Below are 16,875 nucleotides of genomic sequence, written 5' to 3' on the forward strand. Positions count from 1 at the left end.
ACCACCTTCCTCCGGCCGCATAGCCAGGGAGGCAAGGGCACTAGCAGCTGTAACGGCCCCTGCAGTGCTCACGGACCACTCTGCAAATCTCCTAAAGACGTCAGGTGGTTTACGGTCAAATGTGCCTCTTCATTTACGTCTTCCAAACAAACGTTTGTGGCGCACCTACTGTGTGCCAGGCGCTATAAAAATAAATAAATAAAAGGTGCTGCGGATACAGTAGTGGATAAGACACGCGCGTTCCCTGCCCCCAGACAGCTCACGTTCTAGAAGGCCGCACGATGAAATAAGGAAATGGATGCACACGATAATTACAGATATGATAACAAGCCATGAAGGAAAGGCACAGACTGGTGTGATAGAGAGTAAGATGTGGGGGGGCGAATCTGGAATCAGGCCACCAGGCCCCCACCGCCAGGGGAGGTGTCACAGTCTATGCACTGACCTGAAGCATGGGAAGAAGAGAGCCGAAGGAAAGGATGAGGGAAAGAGGGTTCCGGGTGCTTGAAGCCGCTAGTGCAAAGGCCCTGAGGCAGAAAAGCTTGAGCCCATTGGACGAAAAAGTTTAGTGGACCAAGAGGAGGGTGAGAAAGGCAAGGCCTGAGCAACCAAAGCTTTGGAAACTGGATTTTATTCCAGAAGTTATAGGAAGCGTTTGAGGGTTTTAAAAGGGGGAGTGAGTCATATGGCCTGATTTATTTATGTGTTTTTTAAATAGGGGCGCCTGGGTGGCTTAGTCGGTTAAGCATCTGACTCTTGATTTCGGCTAAGGCATGATCTCCCCGTTCGTGAGTTCGAGCCCCACGTCAGGCTCTGCGCTTACAGCGCGGAGCCTGCTTGGGAGTCTCTGTCTCCCTCTCTTCGTGCCTGTCCCCTGCTTATGATCTCTCTCTCTCAAAAATGAAAAAACGTTAAATTTTTTTTAATAAAAAAATTTTATTTTTTAAAGATTTTATTTATTGTTTGCTTGTTTTTTATTTATTTTTGAGAGAGAAAGACACAGAAGGTGAGCAGGGTAGGGGCAAGGAGAGGGAGACAGAATCCAAAGCAGGGTCCAGGCTGTGAGCTGTCAGCACAGAGCCGGATGAGGGGCTCACACTCACCAACCATGAGATCATGACCTGAGCTGAAGTCCGACACTTAGCCGACTGAGCCCCCAGGTGGAGCCCCTGCTCCATCTGTTTTTAAAACATCGTCTGGCTCCCCTGTGGGACATAGAGCGGCCAGAGGCAGAGGTGATGGGGGTGCGGATTCGAGTGGCGCCACTGATGGGGATGTAGGCCTCGCCGCCAGGCTCCAGGCTCCGGAAGGCACCGAGGTAGAGCAAACTCTGACATTACACCTCGGGCTGGGAGGCCAGGGGAGCCCTGTAGGGAAGCGGTGGGCTGGGTAGGGCCCGATGCGGAGCTCGAACCCACGAACCCTGAGCCGAAATCAAGAGTCGGATGCTCAAGCGACTGAGCCCCCCCAGGCGCCCCAAGAATCTGGTATTCTAGGCTGGGTCGCACATCCTGAACAGGAGAGGAGGCAGCCCGGGGAGAAGGTATTCAGAACCCGCCACATGCCAGATCCGTCTGTCGCAGTCCGGCAGGCTAGACGGCCACGCGCTCTGTGGGACAGGTGCTGGGTAGAGGTGAGCACGGGGGTGGTGAAGCAGGCGAGATGCGAGATGCCGTCGAAGTCAGCCCGGCGGGGGCAGGAGGCGGAGCCAGATCCCAGCTCTGGCCAGGAGGCGAGAGGGTAGCCAGGAATGGGATTGGCATCGTGTTGCATCCACACGACTCCTGAAACAGAATGCTACGGGCACCAGTGACAGTCACAACAAAGTTTATTACAATGAGAGGCAAGGCCGACCGATCGGGACCAACACTCTTGATAAGAGTGCGGCCTCGAACAGCCGGGGGACAGAGTTTTTATAACCGATCACATCCTTTTATCATCACCTGGGAACAGAACAAAGAAACAGGTTCCAGATGAGTTAGAAACAGTTGCCTAATGAGGTGTTTACTTTAGACTTTCTGCCTCTAAGTTGCAACCAGTGGATCTCCTTGACCCTGCCTCTCATGCTCTTTTCTTTGAACTTTTGTTGCCTTAATTGGTGAAGCCTAATTTACAAGGGTATGATGCCTAGTTTACCAGAGCAAAGCAAGGCTGTTATCTCTTAACCTTCAGTGTCAACACAAAGCTGTTATTTTTCAAGCTAAGCATTAGCTCTACACTACAATTTAACCCTTACAATCGGGGTTGGGGGCAGGTGAACAGGCCTGGGACGCGAGATCAGCACGCGAGTCCCTGTCGGAGGTGAGGCCCCCGTCTGCCCTTGGACCTTTCTTCTCTTAACACGGATGTCATCGCCCCCTCACCTCCTCTCTCACATCTTGAGATATTCTTTTCTTGGGTCTAGACCAGCCAAGAAGCTGGTCTATCGACGCCAAGAAGCGCTGGTACCCAGCTAAGCTTTCTTTATCCGCTGTCCCCAGAACTCATAGACCCTCCCTCATCCTGCTGAGGGCCGGCTTCCCTCACGTTCCTCGGCTCTGGCTTCTCTGTTGCCAAAAGACCGGCTTCTGGGCTGGGTTCGGCCCGGTCCTGCCGCTCACGTTCCCCGCATTTGGTCCCCCGTCTACGGCATTTTCCAACTTCTCTCTCTAGCACCCAGGTTCAGCAAGGCCTCTGAGAATGGGGGATGAGGAGGGCTTTTGAGTAGGGCTTCTCCTCCGGGCCCAGAACCAGGCGTCTTCCGCACCTCCACTCTCTTCTCAGCTTCCAAAGAGGCGAGGTCAAAGTCACAAAGATCCCTGTGGTATCTTCTTCTCAGGAGCTCCTCTGACTCTCCTAACTGCCATTCATAAGCCCATCGCTCACTGGTGGTAGACAGGTGGCCTGAACACTCGTTACATGTTATATATTTTGTTGATTCTCGATTGTTTTCCTCCCTCCCAGCTGTGGGGAAGGGGCCATACTGCTAAGGTCACCACCCCTGTGTCTCCAGTATCTGGCACCTAACAGACGCAGATATTTAAAAAAATTTTTTTTTTATGTTTATTTATTTTTGAGAGAGAGAGAGAGGGAGACAGAGCGCAAGGCGGGGAGGGTTCGAGAGAGAGGGAAACACAGAATCCAAAGCAGGCTCCAGGCTCCGAGCCATCAGCCCAGAGCCTGATGGCGGGGCTCGAACTCACAGACCACGAAATCGTGTCGTGAGCCCCCCCCCCCATGTATCTTTTTTTTCCCCCAGTATTTTGTTTCAGATGTATCTTTTAAAAGGCATAGAAAAAAGTTTGTAGGCAAATATGGTAAAACATTAATAGTAGCTGCCTCTGGGTCCTGGGGGTTATGTTTTTGTTTTTCTTTCTTTTCTGATTTTCCCAAATGTTTCCACAAAGACTTGTATTTTCATGATAAAGAAAACTTGACAGAGTCTTTGTTATCACGTAAAACCATTCCTCTTGATATGCCTGGAGCCCCTTTCCTGTCTGTGAGGGTCAGTTCTACTAAAAACAGCGGCCTTGTCCTCAACCCCAGTCCTACCCACCTTCCCAAGTCCAGCTCTGCTCACGACTGGCTTGCACACCCCATCGCTCTGATGGCTTCCCAAGACTCTCAGAATCCTGGAATCCTTTATTTTTTAAACATTTATTTATTTTCTTTGAGAGACAGAGCACCAGCAGGGGAGGGGCGGGGGGGGGGGCGGTGCACCGAATCCGAAGCAGGCCCGACACCGGGCTCGAACTCAAACCGTGAGATCACGACCTGAGCCCAAGTCAGACGCTTAACCGACTGAGCCACCCAGGAGCCCCTAGTGTTAGACTAGCTTGACCTAACACTACTTTCTATATGTCAGAACCTCCTTCCCAATCAGTGCCTGCTGCTAAATGTTACCAACCAGCTCTGGGAGATGGAAAACAACATCTGCCAATTTCCCTGATGTAAACACTTCCACTGTGGTCAATTTCAAGCTTTCAGGAAGACATTATTGAATGTGCTGTTAGGAGGAGGTTTGCACAATTGCTTCTTACAAACCTACACATGCAGCCTCCACCGCACTGTTGGTTCCCATCCAAAGCCTCACTGCTGCTGCGGTGCCCGGGGGGCTCAGTGGGTTAAGCGTCCGACTTCGGCTCAGGTCACGATCTCACAGTTTGTGAGTTTGAGAGCCCGTGTCGGGCTCTGTGCTAACAGCCCGGAGCCTGGAGCCTGCTTCAGATTCTGTGTCTCCCTCTCTCTGTCTGCCTCAGACCCACTCGCCCTCTGCCTCTGTCTCTCAATAATAAACATTAAAAATAAATAAATGAGCATTTAAAAACTTCAAACACACACACACACACACACACACACACAAAACCTCACTGGTATTCCTTAAAGTATTTTTCATAGCACTGTTGCGAGTCTTCTGCATAGCAAAAACTATTCCAAAATAGAAGGTTTGGAAAGTCTACCAGAAGAGATACAAACTTACTTGGCAAACTTCTTTCTCAGCAGAACGCTAAACTCTTACCCTCTGAGAAAGAAATGAGAAAATAATGAATCAGATGGATTGCCAGGACAGTATCCAAAGGCATTGAAAATCTATAGATGGGTAGCTGGAGAGTTCTCCCCGAATATCTGAATTTTAATCTTGGTGAGTGGGTGTAACCACAGAAGGTGGGAAAGAAATGCCATCTTAAGATAGAATCTGATCAAGTGCATTCAAATCAGTTCTCAAGAAAGAAATTTCTATGTGACCTAAAGGGGGTTGCTTGGTATGTAAATCATAAAAAAAAAAAAAAAAAAAAAAGACAGAGAGGTTCTCCAATGATTTTCAGGGGAGTTCTGATCCAAGATCATCACTATTCCAGGATTCTTTTTTTTTTTTAAAGGATTTTTAAAAATATTTATTTATTTTGAGAGAGACAGTGAGCTGAGGAGGGACAGAGACAGACCGACAGATGCAAAGCAGATTCTAGACCCTGAGCTGTCAGCGCAGAGCCCAACGCAGGGCTCGAACCCACGATCTGTGAGATCATGACCTGAGCCAAAGTTGGATGCCTAACCGAGCCACCCGGGCTCCCTTTCCAGGATTCTTTTTGAAGGGGAGACAGACTGGCCTTTTCGCAATGAGGACAGATGCACTGTGTTCTTCTGTTCTTAGAGCTGTGTGGTACCAAACGTTGGAGGACACGTAGCTAATTCCCTTGTCCGATGTCAAGGTTCCTTGACTAGATTTTGTCTTTCCACTTACATTTCCTTATAGAAAAGAACGGAGAGTTGGACCAGCCAAAATAGACGTTCTGTTGCCCTTCCCCATTTCAGTTCATTTATAGAGAAGCTGAGATTCCCACTTTTTGGTCAATCTATCGTGAGTCTGATTAGCCAGAGCCCGGTGTACCTTTCCTCCACGGTCAATTAGGATCGATAGCGTACCGTGTATTTGCCAGGCACGATCCTAGTTGCTGAGAACACAATAACGAACCAGACAGGTTCCCAACCCTACACAGGTTATATTCCAGTGGAGAAAGCCAGACGTGAGTAGAACAATTACACAAATAAATGGATGTCACCAGTATGTGACAGGCTCTATGTCTGCTGTGAGGGCACATAACATGAGAAGCCCACTTAGTCTTGTAGCTCAGGAAAGGTGTCCCTCGAGAAGTGATCTGACCGGCCACGTAAACTGGGAGGGCTCCCAAAGCTGAGGACTCTGCCCTGGACTGTAGGGACTGCACGCAAGCAATGCAGTGGTGCTTCGGCCGGGTACCAGGTACCTCATCACCCCGCAATACTGAACAGTATTTTGCCCCTTTCTTCCTCTGAGTATGTAGAACTCTGTCTTTTGTCAAGGTTATCTGTGCCTTTTGGGGTGCCCAGATGGCTCGGTCTGTTAAGCGTCTACCTCTTGGTTCCTGCTCCGGTCATGATCTCATGGTTTGAGAAGTTCGAGCCCTGCATCAGGCTCTGCCCTGGCAGCACAGAGCCTGCTTGGGATTCTCTCTCTCTCTCTCTCTCTCTCTCTCTCTCTCTGTGCACCCCCACCCCCCACCTGCACAGTGTCTTGTCTCTCTCAAAATAGATAAACTTAAAAAACAAAATTTGTTTTATTCATTTTTTTTTTACATTTATTTCTGAGAGACAGAGACAGAGACAGAGCATGAGCAGGGGAGGGGCAGAGAGAGAGGGAGACACAGAATCCGAAGCAGACTCCAGGCTCTGAGCTGTCAGCACAGAGCCGGACGCGGGGCTCGAACTCACAAACTGTGAGATCATGACAACCAAAGTCAGACACTTAACCGACTGAGCCACCCAGGCGCCCCCAAAAAACAAATTTAAGATTATCTGTGCCTTTTTTGAGTTTTGGATGGAAGTTGGCGAGGGCTGTTATCACTCAGTGCCCTTGTCATATCATGGAGTCTGTGCTTTAGGTCAGTGAGGACACTTCACCAATGTCTCAGCGAAATGAATCAATTAAGACTGGCACATGACACACGGGAGGTACAGTCACACAAAGACGACAGCACTTTTTTTTAAGGAATAACTTGATTGAGATATAATTCACATATCATCCAATTCAATTATTTAAAGTGTACAATTCAGTGTTTTTTAATATCTGAAGAATGGGACCATAGCTCCAATCAGTGTTAGAACATTTTCTTCAGCACAAAAGCCATACTCTGCCCCTCCCCTGTACTCTTTAGCAGTCCCTCTCTGGGTCCCCATTCCCCTCTAACTTCTCAACACTAGGTGTCTACTGATCTATTTTCTGTCTCCATGGATTTACCTATTGTGGACATGTCAGGTAAGTGGAACTCTATACTATGTGGTCTTTTGTGACCGACTTTCGTTTAACACGTTTCAATTTACCCGGTACTCCATCCTTTTTTATTGCCGTGTAATATTTCGTTGCATGGATACACCATATTCTATTTATTCATCAGTTGATGGGCTCCAGGAGTTTCTGCTTTTTGGGCTATGATGAATAACTGCTTTGAACATTCCTGTACAAGTTTTGGTAACTGAAGTGAAATTCACATGGCATAACACTAGCCATTTTTATTTTTTTTGTTTTGTTTTTTAACGTTTATTTATTTTTGAGACAGAGAGAGACAGAGCATGAACGGGGGAGGGTCAGAGAGAGGGAGACACAGAATCGGAAGCAGGCTCCAGGCTCTGAGCTGGCAGCACAGAGCCCCACGCGGGGCTTGACCGCAGGGACCGCGAGATCATGACCTGAGCCAATGTCGGCTGCTTAACTGAACGAGCCACCCAGGCGCCCCAACACTAACCATTTTTAGATGAATGAAGTGCCAGTTAGAGCATCAGGTGTTGTGCAACCCCCACCTTCACCTAATTCTGAAACGCTTCATCATTCCAAAATAAAACCCCCTGCCCATTAACCCCACTCCCTGGTCCCCTCATCCCCCAGCACCTGGCAACCCCCAATCTACTTTCTCCTTCTGGGATTTACCTATTCTGGATAGTTCTTGCCATTCAAATCATAGGGTATGTGACCTTTTTTGTCTGACTTCTTTTACTTAGCATAATATTTTTGAAGTTCATCTAGTCGAAGCAGGTATTAGTACTTCATTTCTGTTTTGTGACTGAATAATATTCCATTGTACACCCCCCCCCCCCATCCATTCCTCTGTTGATGGATACTTGGGTTGTTCCTACCTTCTGACTACTGTGAATAACGCTGTTGTTAATATTTTCCTGCAAAGATTTAAGTAGCTGTTGTTGTTGTTTTTTTTTAATGATTTGGGGCATACACCTAAGAGAGTTGTTGGATCATATGGACAAATACATCTGTGAGAAGAGCAGGTTGGGGCTTTAAACAATGCGCCCAGACCCTTACGGGGGGAGGAGGGGAGTGGTGGTTTTGCGTTTTACAAAGGAAAAGGCGGAAACTTCAGAAAGCCGAGTGGAAGGAACGGGGAGTGATAGTGGACCACGCCGCATAAACGTATTAATTCAAGCCGGTGTTTGCGGTACGCATCTACCAGGTTACGGGATTCTAAAACAAAACAAGAGCCAGATCCAGGGTTGGGGACTCCCAGCCCAGGTATGTGGCTGCTCGTCTTCTCTACAGGACTGCTGCCCGCCTGGTTTGCGGAAGCAAAGCAGGTGGCCACGAGGGTAGTGCCGGAAACCTGGAAACTGGAAGAAGACCACAGAGTTGCGGGAAAAGCGGCAGCTTTCTTCCCTAGGAGGAGGGCCAGAGAAATAAACCGCGAGAGACGGGTTGTCCCCTGCTTCGTGGTCGCCTTCCACGACCTGGAGAGCGTCAGCGGACCGTAACACGCCAGTCTGCTTTGGAGTTTTCCCAGGGTGCTCGCAGACATCTGCTGTGGAGCAGCCGGGGGACCGGGATCGGGGAGAAATAAATGCCTTCCGAAGCTCCCTAGAGCTCAGCGGTACGGCAGCCGCCCCGGCGGCCCCGCACCCAGGGAATCGACAAGATGGTGGCCGCGACCCGGGCGCTCTAGCTCCCGGGCGAAACTCTATGGCAGGCCCGAGGCCGGGAGGTGAAGCTGGGATGGGCGGTAACCCGACCACACTAGCGCGCTAGGAAGCGTGAGCGGAAAGAGCTCTTGCGCGCATGCGTGGACGGGGGCGGGGGGGATGGGCTTTGAGACGAGGGGCCCACCCCGCAATGCAAGTTTTCTGAAACGTGTGAGTCGTCTAAGTCCAGTTAAAGCCGAGGTGGGGCGTTCCCAAGACGCATGCGTCCTAGCCGAGCTCAGCGCTACAGTGGCGTGGTCTTTTCAACGCCCGGCGTACAGACGACGTCTGAGGTGGAAGGGGCGGTCAGGATTCCCAACACGCATGCGCTCTGAGGCCGAGGCGTTCCCTTCGGAGGGTGTGGAGTGCAGGGCTCCCTATTGCGCAGGCGCGAGTCCCGTCCGGTAGGAGTAGTGGTCTATCACGGGAAGGGAAGAGGAGGTTGAAGGGCTTAAAAAACCGGGTGCGCCTGCGCACTGCCTACCGGTGGGACGCGCTCTGGGTTGGGGAGGGGCGGGGTCACGCGTACGCGTCATTGGATGGGAAGGTGGGAGGGAGGGTGGAGATCGGGGAGGGTCTGTGCGCTTGCGCAGTGCGGGGGTGGAGGGCGGAGGGGATAGATAGCACGCTTGCGCGGCTGTCACAGGGCTGCTTGGTTGGTCAGTGGGGAGTCGGCGCCTGCGTACTAAGACCCGTGTGCAGCAGCGGCGGCGGCGGTAGAGGCGGCGGCGGCGGCGGCAGCGGGCTCGGAGGCAGCGGTTGGGCTCGCGGCGGGCGGACCGGGTCGAGTCAGTGCGTTCGCGCGAGGTGAGAGCGGGCAGGGCGCGCGTGCGCGGAACCTCGGCTGGGGCTTGGGAGCGGAGATGGAACTGCTCGAGGGTCGGGGAGGGGGCAAAGGGGAGCGGCGGCGGCCGCCGCACAGGGTTCGGTCCGCGAGCGGCGCGAGGTGCGGAGAGGCGCGGGAGCGCGCCCCGGTTGGCGCGCGGGGTGACGGTTGGGGCCGGCCGGGTGACGTTGGAGCGACGCAGGGCGGGGGACGGCGAGCCGCGAGGCCGCCACGCGGGAGAGGCCGCCGGGCGGCCACGCCGGGGCGAGGGCCGGGGGCCAGATCGGCCCGGAAGGGCCAAGGTACCTGGGCCGTTGAGAACCGGGCGCCGCGCGGCCACGTGAGGTGGGGGAGGGGGCTATTCGGTGAGAGGGCATGTGGGGGGGGGGCTGGCGGCCGGCCGGAGAGGGGGGGAGGGGAGGCGGCGTGGCTCCGGCCTGGCGCGGCCTTTGAGGAGGGGGTGGCGGCGGCACCGGAAGTGTCCCCCCTACCGGAGGCTGCCCTCTGGGTCGGAGGCCGCATGGCCGAACGTGGACGGGGGCCGCATGGCAGCGCGGGGACCCCTCCCCCCAGATCCCGGCCACCGGAAGCCCCGGGAGGCCACATGGTGGGCGGGAGCCGGCAACCCCCAGCGCGGAGAGGGGTGGTCGGTCCTCGCGGGCGCCCAGGGTAGCTTGGAATTTTGGGGAGGGGGCGAAGGCCGAGGCCCGCACCTGATCTCCCCGGAGAGCCCGCTGCGGACATATGTTAGCGTGCCCCCACCCCATGGGCCCCTGGCGCGCTACCCCCCCGCCCCGACTCCCCTGGGAAGTGAGGCGGCCAGCCAGGTGCGAGCAGCGCTCTCCCGTGCTGGGTGGCCGGAGAGACGGGGAGACTGAGGGCGATTGGACGGGAGCCCAGCTCTTTTCGGCCGCGCCGACAGCGCCTTAAAGTCCCGAGCAGAGGAGCTCCCCGCTGTGATAGGTGCTCTTCACCTTGTCACGGTCTTCCTCCTTGTGTCTGATTTGCGGGCTCCTGCTTTCAGAGCCCCAACTCTGCCGGCCTAACAGAACTTCTGCTACTCACTACTCCCGGCGTTTTGCTTTCATTTTATTGTCATTCACGCTGCCCACTCCTCCACTTTCCACTGAGCGCACAGGCCCGGCCTGAAAAGCCGACAGGACCGGTGCATCCTGGGAAAAGGGGGAGGGCCCTCGAGGAGAGGCCGGGTTCCCGGGTTCCCTTTGGGAAACGAGATGGAGGTGTTTGGCAGGGGGAGAAGTTAGAGAACAGCTTTACTTTCTCTTCCTCGGCTGTGTCGGAAAAGGCCTGTTGGAGAGGCGGGAATCCCCCAAAGAGGCCTTGTGGTTTCCTGTACCAGTGACTGGCGCGTGTGGATCGGGTGGGGGGTGTAACAGACGGGTGGGGCCCTGTCCTCCGGTCTCCACCCTCCCCTCTCCCCGCTATGGTAGCCCCGCCCTTTTGCTGGCTCGCGGCTGCTCACCTAATTATAGCCCTGCTCTGTGTGGGGAAGAGGGGTGGTTGGTTTCAGCGGCCAGTAACACCTGAGTCTCCCCCCGCCTCCCAGGAATTAGGCGTTTGCCCGTCTTGGAGATTCGGCATCCTAACTCCCCAGAGCCTTCTGTTCCCGGGCCGCCCCTTTAGCTTTCAGTTGGGCTAGGGGTCCGGCTTGTGTTCCCTCCACTTCATACACACGCCCCATCTTAAGGGTTTGTGGTCCCAACTCCGGATTTAACCTGGGCACTTTGACTTTCATTTAGGCGGGTGATGGAACGGAGGGCTGGGGAAACCTGAAGCCTGTTTCCAGAGAGCAGTGGGGCGGATGGAGAGCTCTGTCGACCTCTACCTCTACTGACTCCGCTTCTCTTTGACTCTAGTTGGAATCGAAGCCTCTTAAAATGGCAGATGATTTGGACTTCGAGACAGGAGATGCAGGGGCCTCAGCCACCTTCCCGATGCAGTGCTCAGCATTACGTAAGAATGGCTTTGTGGTGCTCAAAGGCCGGCCCTGTAAGATCGTGGAGATGTCTACCTCCAAGACTGGCAAGCACGGCCATGCCAAGGTTAGAATTGGATCTCTCCATCTCTCGCCTTCCCCACACTTCCCTCATCCGTGGGGCTCCCGGCAGCAAGGTGCCCTCAGTCCTAGCCCTCTCCGTTCCCGGAGCTCTCTTTTTACCCCCCAGTTCCTTGTGTAGTGCTCAGCCCTGGCTACCTTCCACCTTCCCCCGGCCTTCAGCCTTTCGTTACCTCCTGTGCCCCGTCATTGCCTTGTGCCCGGTCCTCTTCCCCACTGGTGTGAGTCTAACTTTGCTAGGTGGTCTGGTCAGCAGCTCCTTCCTTCTTGGCTTTCACTTGTGGTTTTTCTTGCCTGGGGTTCTAGTTCCCAGGCTTTCTCTAGTCCCACTACAGAGCAGCCTTCCCTGGAGGGGGCCAGCGTACCTTGAGCTTCCAGATCCCCTCCCGCCCCACGCCCCCGATCTCCGACGCAGGGTCACACTGTGTCTCCACCTGCCCCTCTCCCGGAGTTTCCTGAGCCCCTGCCTCGCTCTCTTGGATCTGGACACTGTTGCTAGTGCTTGTCAGTTTTTCCTGCCCTCCCAAATCTCGACCTGACTCATCCTTGCTGGAGTTCTTGTGGTTTTGTTCCCTGGTTGGTTTGTCTTCGTTGGCTCGGGGTTCACCCTGGGTCACCCCCAACGTCTACGTCCTTGTCTGTGTTCTTTTGTGGCGTTTATTCCCTTTGCATAATTTTCTGTCCCCAAAGCCTTTTCTTCTCAGCGCTCTTCCTTTCTTGTTGCTTCCTGTTTTCCCAAGTTCACCTTTTATGCTGATGTCCAGATGCTTTTCCAAATGTTCTGCCTAGAGTCCTCCCAGTCCCCTGGGCACATCGGTCAGTGTTCTGGTAGCTCAGGGTAACTGGCTGCTTGGAGCCTGCCCTCCTGTTTTCTTTGTGCTGTCAACCCCAAAGTCAAGGGCAGTCTTTCTGCCTCCCGTTCTTAAAGGCTTTAGTGCTGCTCCTTTGGGCCGATTGGTTTAGTTCCAACTCCCCTGGTCTTTTCCCTGACAACCTCGTCGCATTTCCCTCACCAGTCAGGAGCACCTCGAGCCTTTCTCTTTTCCATCCTAGAGCTTGGTCGGGTTTCTCTTTCATGTGATGCACACATACAGGTCCACCTGGTTGGTATTGACATCTTTACTGGCAAGAAATACGAAGATATCTGCCCGTCGACTCATAATATGGATGTCCCCAACATCAAAAGGAATGATTTCCAGGTATGTAGGTGGGTTAGTGGTTTGTCGGTGGCCATAGACTGAGCGGGAGAGAGGGGAACGGCCGGAGAAGGGGTTTGGTGTTAGAGGTTTGGCACCAGTTTGTCCTCAGACCCTTTATCCTCCCCCCCTACCGGGGCCAACCTGCAGCTTCCTTCCTCCTCTGCCCCCAGCTGATTGGCATCCAGGATGGGTATCTATCACTGCTCCAGGACAGCGGGGAGGTGCGAGAGGACCTTCGTCTGCCCGAGGGAGACCTCGGCAAGGAGATTGAGCAGAAGTATGACTGCGGAGAAGAGATCCTGGTATGCCCTCCCCCCCCCCCCCCCCCCCGCCTTATGCCCAGCCCCTCTCCTCGCACTGCTTCCTCTGACCTCATGTCTGACCTCCCCACCCCCCCAGATCACGGTGCTGTCTGCCATGACAGAGGAGGCAGCAGTTGCAATCAAGGCCATGGCGAAATAACTGGCTCCCAGGTGAGTGTGCCGGCTGCCCGTCCCCAGCCCCTGCGCGTGCTCCGCGTCCCAGACAAAACCTGCCTCAGTCCTGTTCCAGGTTTCCCTTCCTGCCCCAGCAGGGTCGCCCCCCACCATGGACAGGACAGTCCAGTCTCACCAGGTGTCTCTCCTCCCCAGGGTGGCGGTGGCGGAAGCAGTGATCCTCCAGCCTGCAGAGGCCCCCTTCCCCAGCCTGGCCCAGCTCCGGCCCGGCCCCGGGCTGGACTCCTCCTACACAATTTATTTGACGTTTTATTTTGGTTTCCCCCACACCCCCTCAATCTGTCGGGGAGCCCCTGCCCTTCATCCTGCTCCCTTGGCCAGGAGTGAGTGACCCATGGCCTTGGCGAAACTGTCCTCCTCTTCTCCCCTCGCACTACAGTCCTGGTCGGGGAGAGGGGGCGGGTGCTGCTTGTGGTTTAGTGGGTTTTGTTTGGTTTTTGTTTTCTTTCTTTTTTCTTTTTTTTTTTTTTTAATTCAATCTGGAATCAGAAAGCTGTGGATTCTGGCAAATGGTCCTTGTGCCCTTCCCCCACTCATCCCTGCTCTGGTCCCTTGTTCCCCTTGGCCCTTTACCCCAAGCACCACCCCACAGACTGGGGACCAGCCCCCTCTCCTGCCTATGTCTCTCCCCAAATCCCTTTAGCTGGGGAGGGAAGAGGAGGAGAGGGGAGGGGACCTGCCCCCTCCTCAGGCATCTGGGAGGGCCCTGCCCCCACGGGCTTCACCCTTTCCTGTGGGCTCTCTCCCCGACACATTTGTTAAAATCAAACCTGAATAAAACTACAAGTTTAATATGAAGGCCCCAATTCAGTTGCTTCTTTGAATTGAATGGGCATTTGCGGACTGGAGGGGAGATGAGAAATCCTGTCCACCAAACTCGGCCATCCGTTCACGGCAAGCGTTCACTTGCTGTGCATCTGCCGGCCACCCCGCCCCTCCAGAGAGCCCTGGCCGCCTCCGAGTGAGGCCACACAAACAGCAGCAGCAGCCAGGGGCACTGGCAGGTAGATTTTATTGGACCGCGACACACCGGGGACCCTCACCCACGGCAGGGGGTGGGGGGAGGCTGAAGATAAAATCTGACGGTCACTTGTGGTAGAATCGCGGGTTCTGGCTGTGCTGGATGAAGGGGAGCCGAGGGCCAGGTTGGCTGGTAGCCGCGAAGCCCGACTGGTGGCAGTGACGAGAGGGGGGCTCGGTCAGCGAGCACCCTCTCCCTCCACGCCCTTGAGCCCGTCTCCCCCCCCCCCCCCCCCCCCCCCCCCCGAGAGTGGGAAGGTGGGGGTCTGGGCGCACCTGGCTCCCGACCTTACCTTTCCCGCTGGTTGCATCTGCACAGGGAGCTGGGGAGAGGCCAGCAGTCCAGGGGCTGGATGCAGAGCTTGGGGATGCATGGGGCGCAGGGAGGACTGCGGAGAGGAGAGTCAGGACCGGAGGCAGCCGGGGGCTCCCCTGAGCACAGCGCTTCCCCTGAACTCCCAAGACCCCATACTCGCCATACTCACAGAGTCCGAGAAGGCGGTCTGCTGGTTGGCATGCTCCATTGGCTTCTGTAAGGACAGGGCGCCACCCGGCTGCAGGAATCCTGGGGAGGGAAGGAGGGGGGTGTGACGCAGCCGCCAGGGGCGGGGGAGGCCGGGAGGGCAGGGTGCTCGCACAGGGGTGTCGGTCACCTGTCTGGGTGGGCTGGAAGTGGCCGTGCACTGCGTAGGGCTGTGGCTGTGGCTGCGACAGGTACTGCACTGCGGGGAACGCCGAAGGTGCTGAGGAAGGGACGACGCATGGCCATCAGAGCCTCCTCATCTGGGTCTTGCCAGAGTCCCCTCCCTCTGGGCCCACCACTCACCTCTGAGCTGCTGGCTAGGGCTATAGGCCGGCTGCGTGGGGCCGTAGTGCGGCGGGGGCTGAGCGGTCCCATAGGCACCGCCGGGGCTGCCTTGGAATTGACCGTGCTCTGGGGTCCCTGCGAAAGCCGCCGCTGAGCCCACGTAGTGCCGAGTCTGAGGAGGGAGGACGAGAGCTGGCCGCTGTAAACTCCGAGGCGGGACCTCAGGGGCCCACCGTGTCCGGCTTTCCCCCACACCGCGAAGGGTCCGACGCCAGTGACGCCCATCACTTGAGTGCCGGGTCACTAAGGGCGCCTGGGTGTGGGTAGGAGCGGTCGGGGGAGACCAGGGCCAGACGCCCCATCCTACTCCTTACTGTAAGCACTTGGGGCCCGAACATCTGCTTGGCCCTGTCAGCCGCCATGAGGGTGCCCGGGCGATTGTGTCCTCCAGGGCTCCCTAGGGAGGGACAGGGGCTTCGTGAGGCCGGAAGGGGTGGCTGTGACCCCCAGGAGGGCCCGTTTGGACACGCGGTCTCTCCACTCCTCACCCTGCATGCTGAGGAGGTGCGTTCCCGTGTGGACGGTCAGGCTCTGCTGGTACGCAGCTGATGTCAGAGTGGTCAGGTCACTGGGGCGAAAGGCGGGCGCGTCAGAGTCGGGGACAAGCGCCCCCTTTTGCCACTAGACTCCGGTCGTTGTCACCCGATCCCAGTTACACCCTGCCCCGATTTTATTTTTAGCTCTCCAGTCCCACCTCTGCTCCTTTCGCCTCCGTTTCTCCTCCTCGTGTAAAACTTTCTTGAGCTGCAGGAAAAGCTGGTGCTTCTCCTCTTGTAAGGCCAAAAGCTTCTCCTGCAATTTCAGGATCTGAGAAGCGAGGGGAGCAGAGATGAAGGCAAGAGGGCCAGAGGGAAAGCGCTGTGAGAGATCAGGGGGCTTGCTCACTTGCTCCTTGGTCTCCTCCAGAGACATTCTCTCTTCCATCTCCTTTTTCTTTCTCCTCTCCTGCTCCTCCTTCATCTTCTGTTCCATCATCTTGTCCACCTCTTCCTCTTCTGGAGAGAGAGTCGGGCAGAATGGGAAACCCGCAGGGTGGTTAACAGAGCAGCCCGTTGCGCACCGCGGGCCAGCGAGGCCTGGTCGCCACGATGCCCCTCGTGCCTATCTCGGCAGTGGCTCTTTCCCCGCGGAGGGGGCAGGCGGGTGGGTCCAGTAGGTGCTCTCCAAGGTCCTTCCCGACCCAAGGGTTCTGGAGCAGAGACCCGGCCTCCGGCTTCCACCACCCGCGGGGCTGTCTCATCCTTCCCGCGGCGCGGCCGCGGCGGCGCGCTGCACGGCCCGGGGTGGAGGCCTGCTCCGGGGAAGCGGCGCCGCCCCGGGGCCCTGTGTCCTCCCGCTCGGGCCCGGCTCACCTTGCCGCTTGCGCTCCCGCTCCATCATGATGTGCCGGTGCAACGCCCGGGCCATGGCGTTGGAAAGCTTGGGGCGCTCCAGGAGCGCGGGCATGGTGCCGCCGGGGGCGCTCGGGCCGCGGGCGCCCGGCTCTGTCACTGACTGCCAGACCTCGGACCGGGCCTACCGGGAGGCGGGCGCTCAGGGCGGATCGCGCCCGGCCGGCAGAGGCGGAAGCCCTCCCGCCGCCCCCCTCCGCCCGGCCGGCCCCGGGGGCCCCCGCGTGCGCCGGCGGGCCGGGGTCTCCAGCCTCGGCGCTGCCCGCCCCCCGGCCCCTCCCTACCCGCCTGCTCTGCGCTTTCTCCGCGGCTCCTGCGCGCCTCGGCCGCGCGTCACATCCGGCCGCCGGGCCGACTCCTTCCGGAGCCGGGGCGGCCGCCGGCCTCGCGGGTCGGGCGCAGGGAAGGGCGGAAGCGGCCGCGACGGGTGCCGGCGGCGGTCAAACCCCGTCGCCGCGGCCCGCGCCCCCGGCGGGGCGGGCCCGGGGCTCGCGGGGGTGGTGCGCGCGCGCGCGCGCGCGC

The 16,875-nt window shown here is 56.5% G+C and overlaps 2 protein-coding genes across 5 annotated transcripts; one reads left to right on the forward strand and one right to left on the reverse strand.

Annotated features, from left to right (window-relative positions):
- Positions 1 to 9,108: 9,108 nt before the first annotated feature.
- On the forward strand, positions 9,109 to 13,872 carry EIF5A (eukaryotic translation initiation factor 5A). 4 transcript variants are annotated; one of them, XM_060647465.3, is made up of 6 exons: positions 9,109 to 9,282; positions 11,179 to 11,364; positions 12,473 to 12,577; positions 12,748 to 12,879; positions 12,977 to 13,050; positions 13,210 to 13,872. In XM_060647465.3, exons 2-5 carry the CDS (start codon positions 11,200 to 11,202, stop codon positions 13,037 to 13,039), a joined length of 465 nt encoding a protein of 154 aa, XP_060503448.1. In that variant the 5' UTR covers positions 9,109 to 9,282; positions 11,179 to 11,199; the 3' UTR covers positions 13,040 to 13,050; positions 13,210 to 13,872. The 4 variants fall into 4 exon arrangements, with proteins under 4 accessions (XP_060503448.1, XP_060503450.1, XP_060503449.1 ...); XM_060647467.3 differs by lacking the exon at positions 9,109 to 9,282 and adding an exon at positions 9,494 to 9,603; XM_060647466.3 differs by lacking the exon at positions 9,109 to 9,282 and adding an exon at positions 9,542 to 9,646.
- Positions 13,873 to 14,069: 197 nt separating this feature from the next.
- On the reverse strand, positions 14,070 to 16,769 carry GPS2 (G protein pathway suppressor 2). The gene is made up of 11 exons (XM_060647464.3): positions 16,638 to 16,769; positions 16,315 to 16,477; positions 15,848 to 15,957; positions 15,657 to 15,769; positions 15,451 to 15,530; positions 15,277 to 15,359; positions 14,921 to 15,074; positions 14,748 to 14,837; positions 14,580 to 14,659; positions 14,388 to 14,483; positions 14,070 to 14,244 (listed from the first exon to the last, which is right to left on the reverse strand). Exons 2-11 carry the CDS (start codon positions 16,406 to 16,408, stop codon positions 14,161 to 14,163), a joined length of 984 nt encoding a protein of 327 aa, XP_060503447.1. The 5' UTR covers positions 16,409 to 16,477; positions 16,638 to 16,769; the 3' UTR covers positions 14,070 to 14,160.
- Between the last annotated feature and the right edge of the window lie 106 nt (positions 16,770 to 16,875).

The sequence above is a fragment of the Panthera onca genome, chromosome E1 (genome assembly GCF_046562875.1).
Source record: "Panthera onca isolate mPanOnc1 chromosome E1, mPanOnc1 haplotype 2, whole genome shotgun sequence".
Classification (NCBI taxonomy): Eukaryota; Metazoa; Chordata; class Mammalia; order Carnivora; family Felidae; genus Panthera; species Panthera onca.

What these genes read in the sequence shown, in the direction of transcription:
- EIF5A (XM_081791156.1), top strand. An exon ending in GCAAGCACGGCCATGCCAAG is followed by an intron (nt 11,365 to 12,472) that starts GTTAGAATTGGA and finishes GCACACATACAG; the next exon opens with GTCCACCTGGTTGGTATTGA. An exon ending in ACTGCGGAGAAGAGATCCTG is followed by an intron (nt 12,880 to 12,976) that starts GTATGCCCTCCC and finishes CCACCCCCCCAG; the next exon opens with ATCACGGTGCTGTCTGCCAT.
- GPS2 (XM_060647464.3), bottom strand. Translation starts at nt 16,408, where the DNA reads ATGCCCGCGCTCCTGGAGCGCCCCAAGCTTTCCAACGCCATGGCCCGG. An exon ending in TCGGGCCCCAAGTGCTTACA is followed by an intron (nt 15,075 to 15,276) that starts GTAAGGAGTAGG and finishes CTCCCTCCTCAG; the next exon opens with ACTCGGCACTACGTGGGCTC. An exon ending in AGACCGCCTTCTCGGACTCT is followed by an intron (nt 14,484 to 14,579) that starts GTGAGTATGGCG and finishes TCCTCTCCGCAG; the next exon opens with TCCTCCCTGCGCCCCATGCA.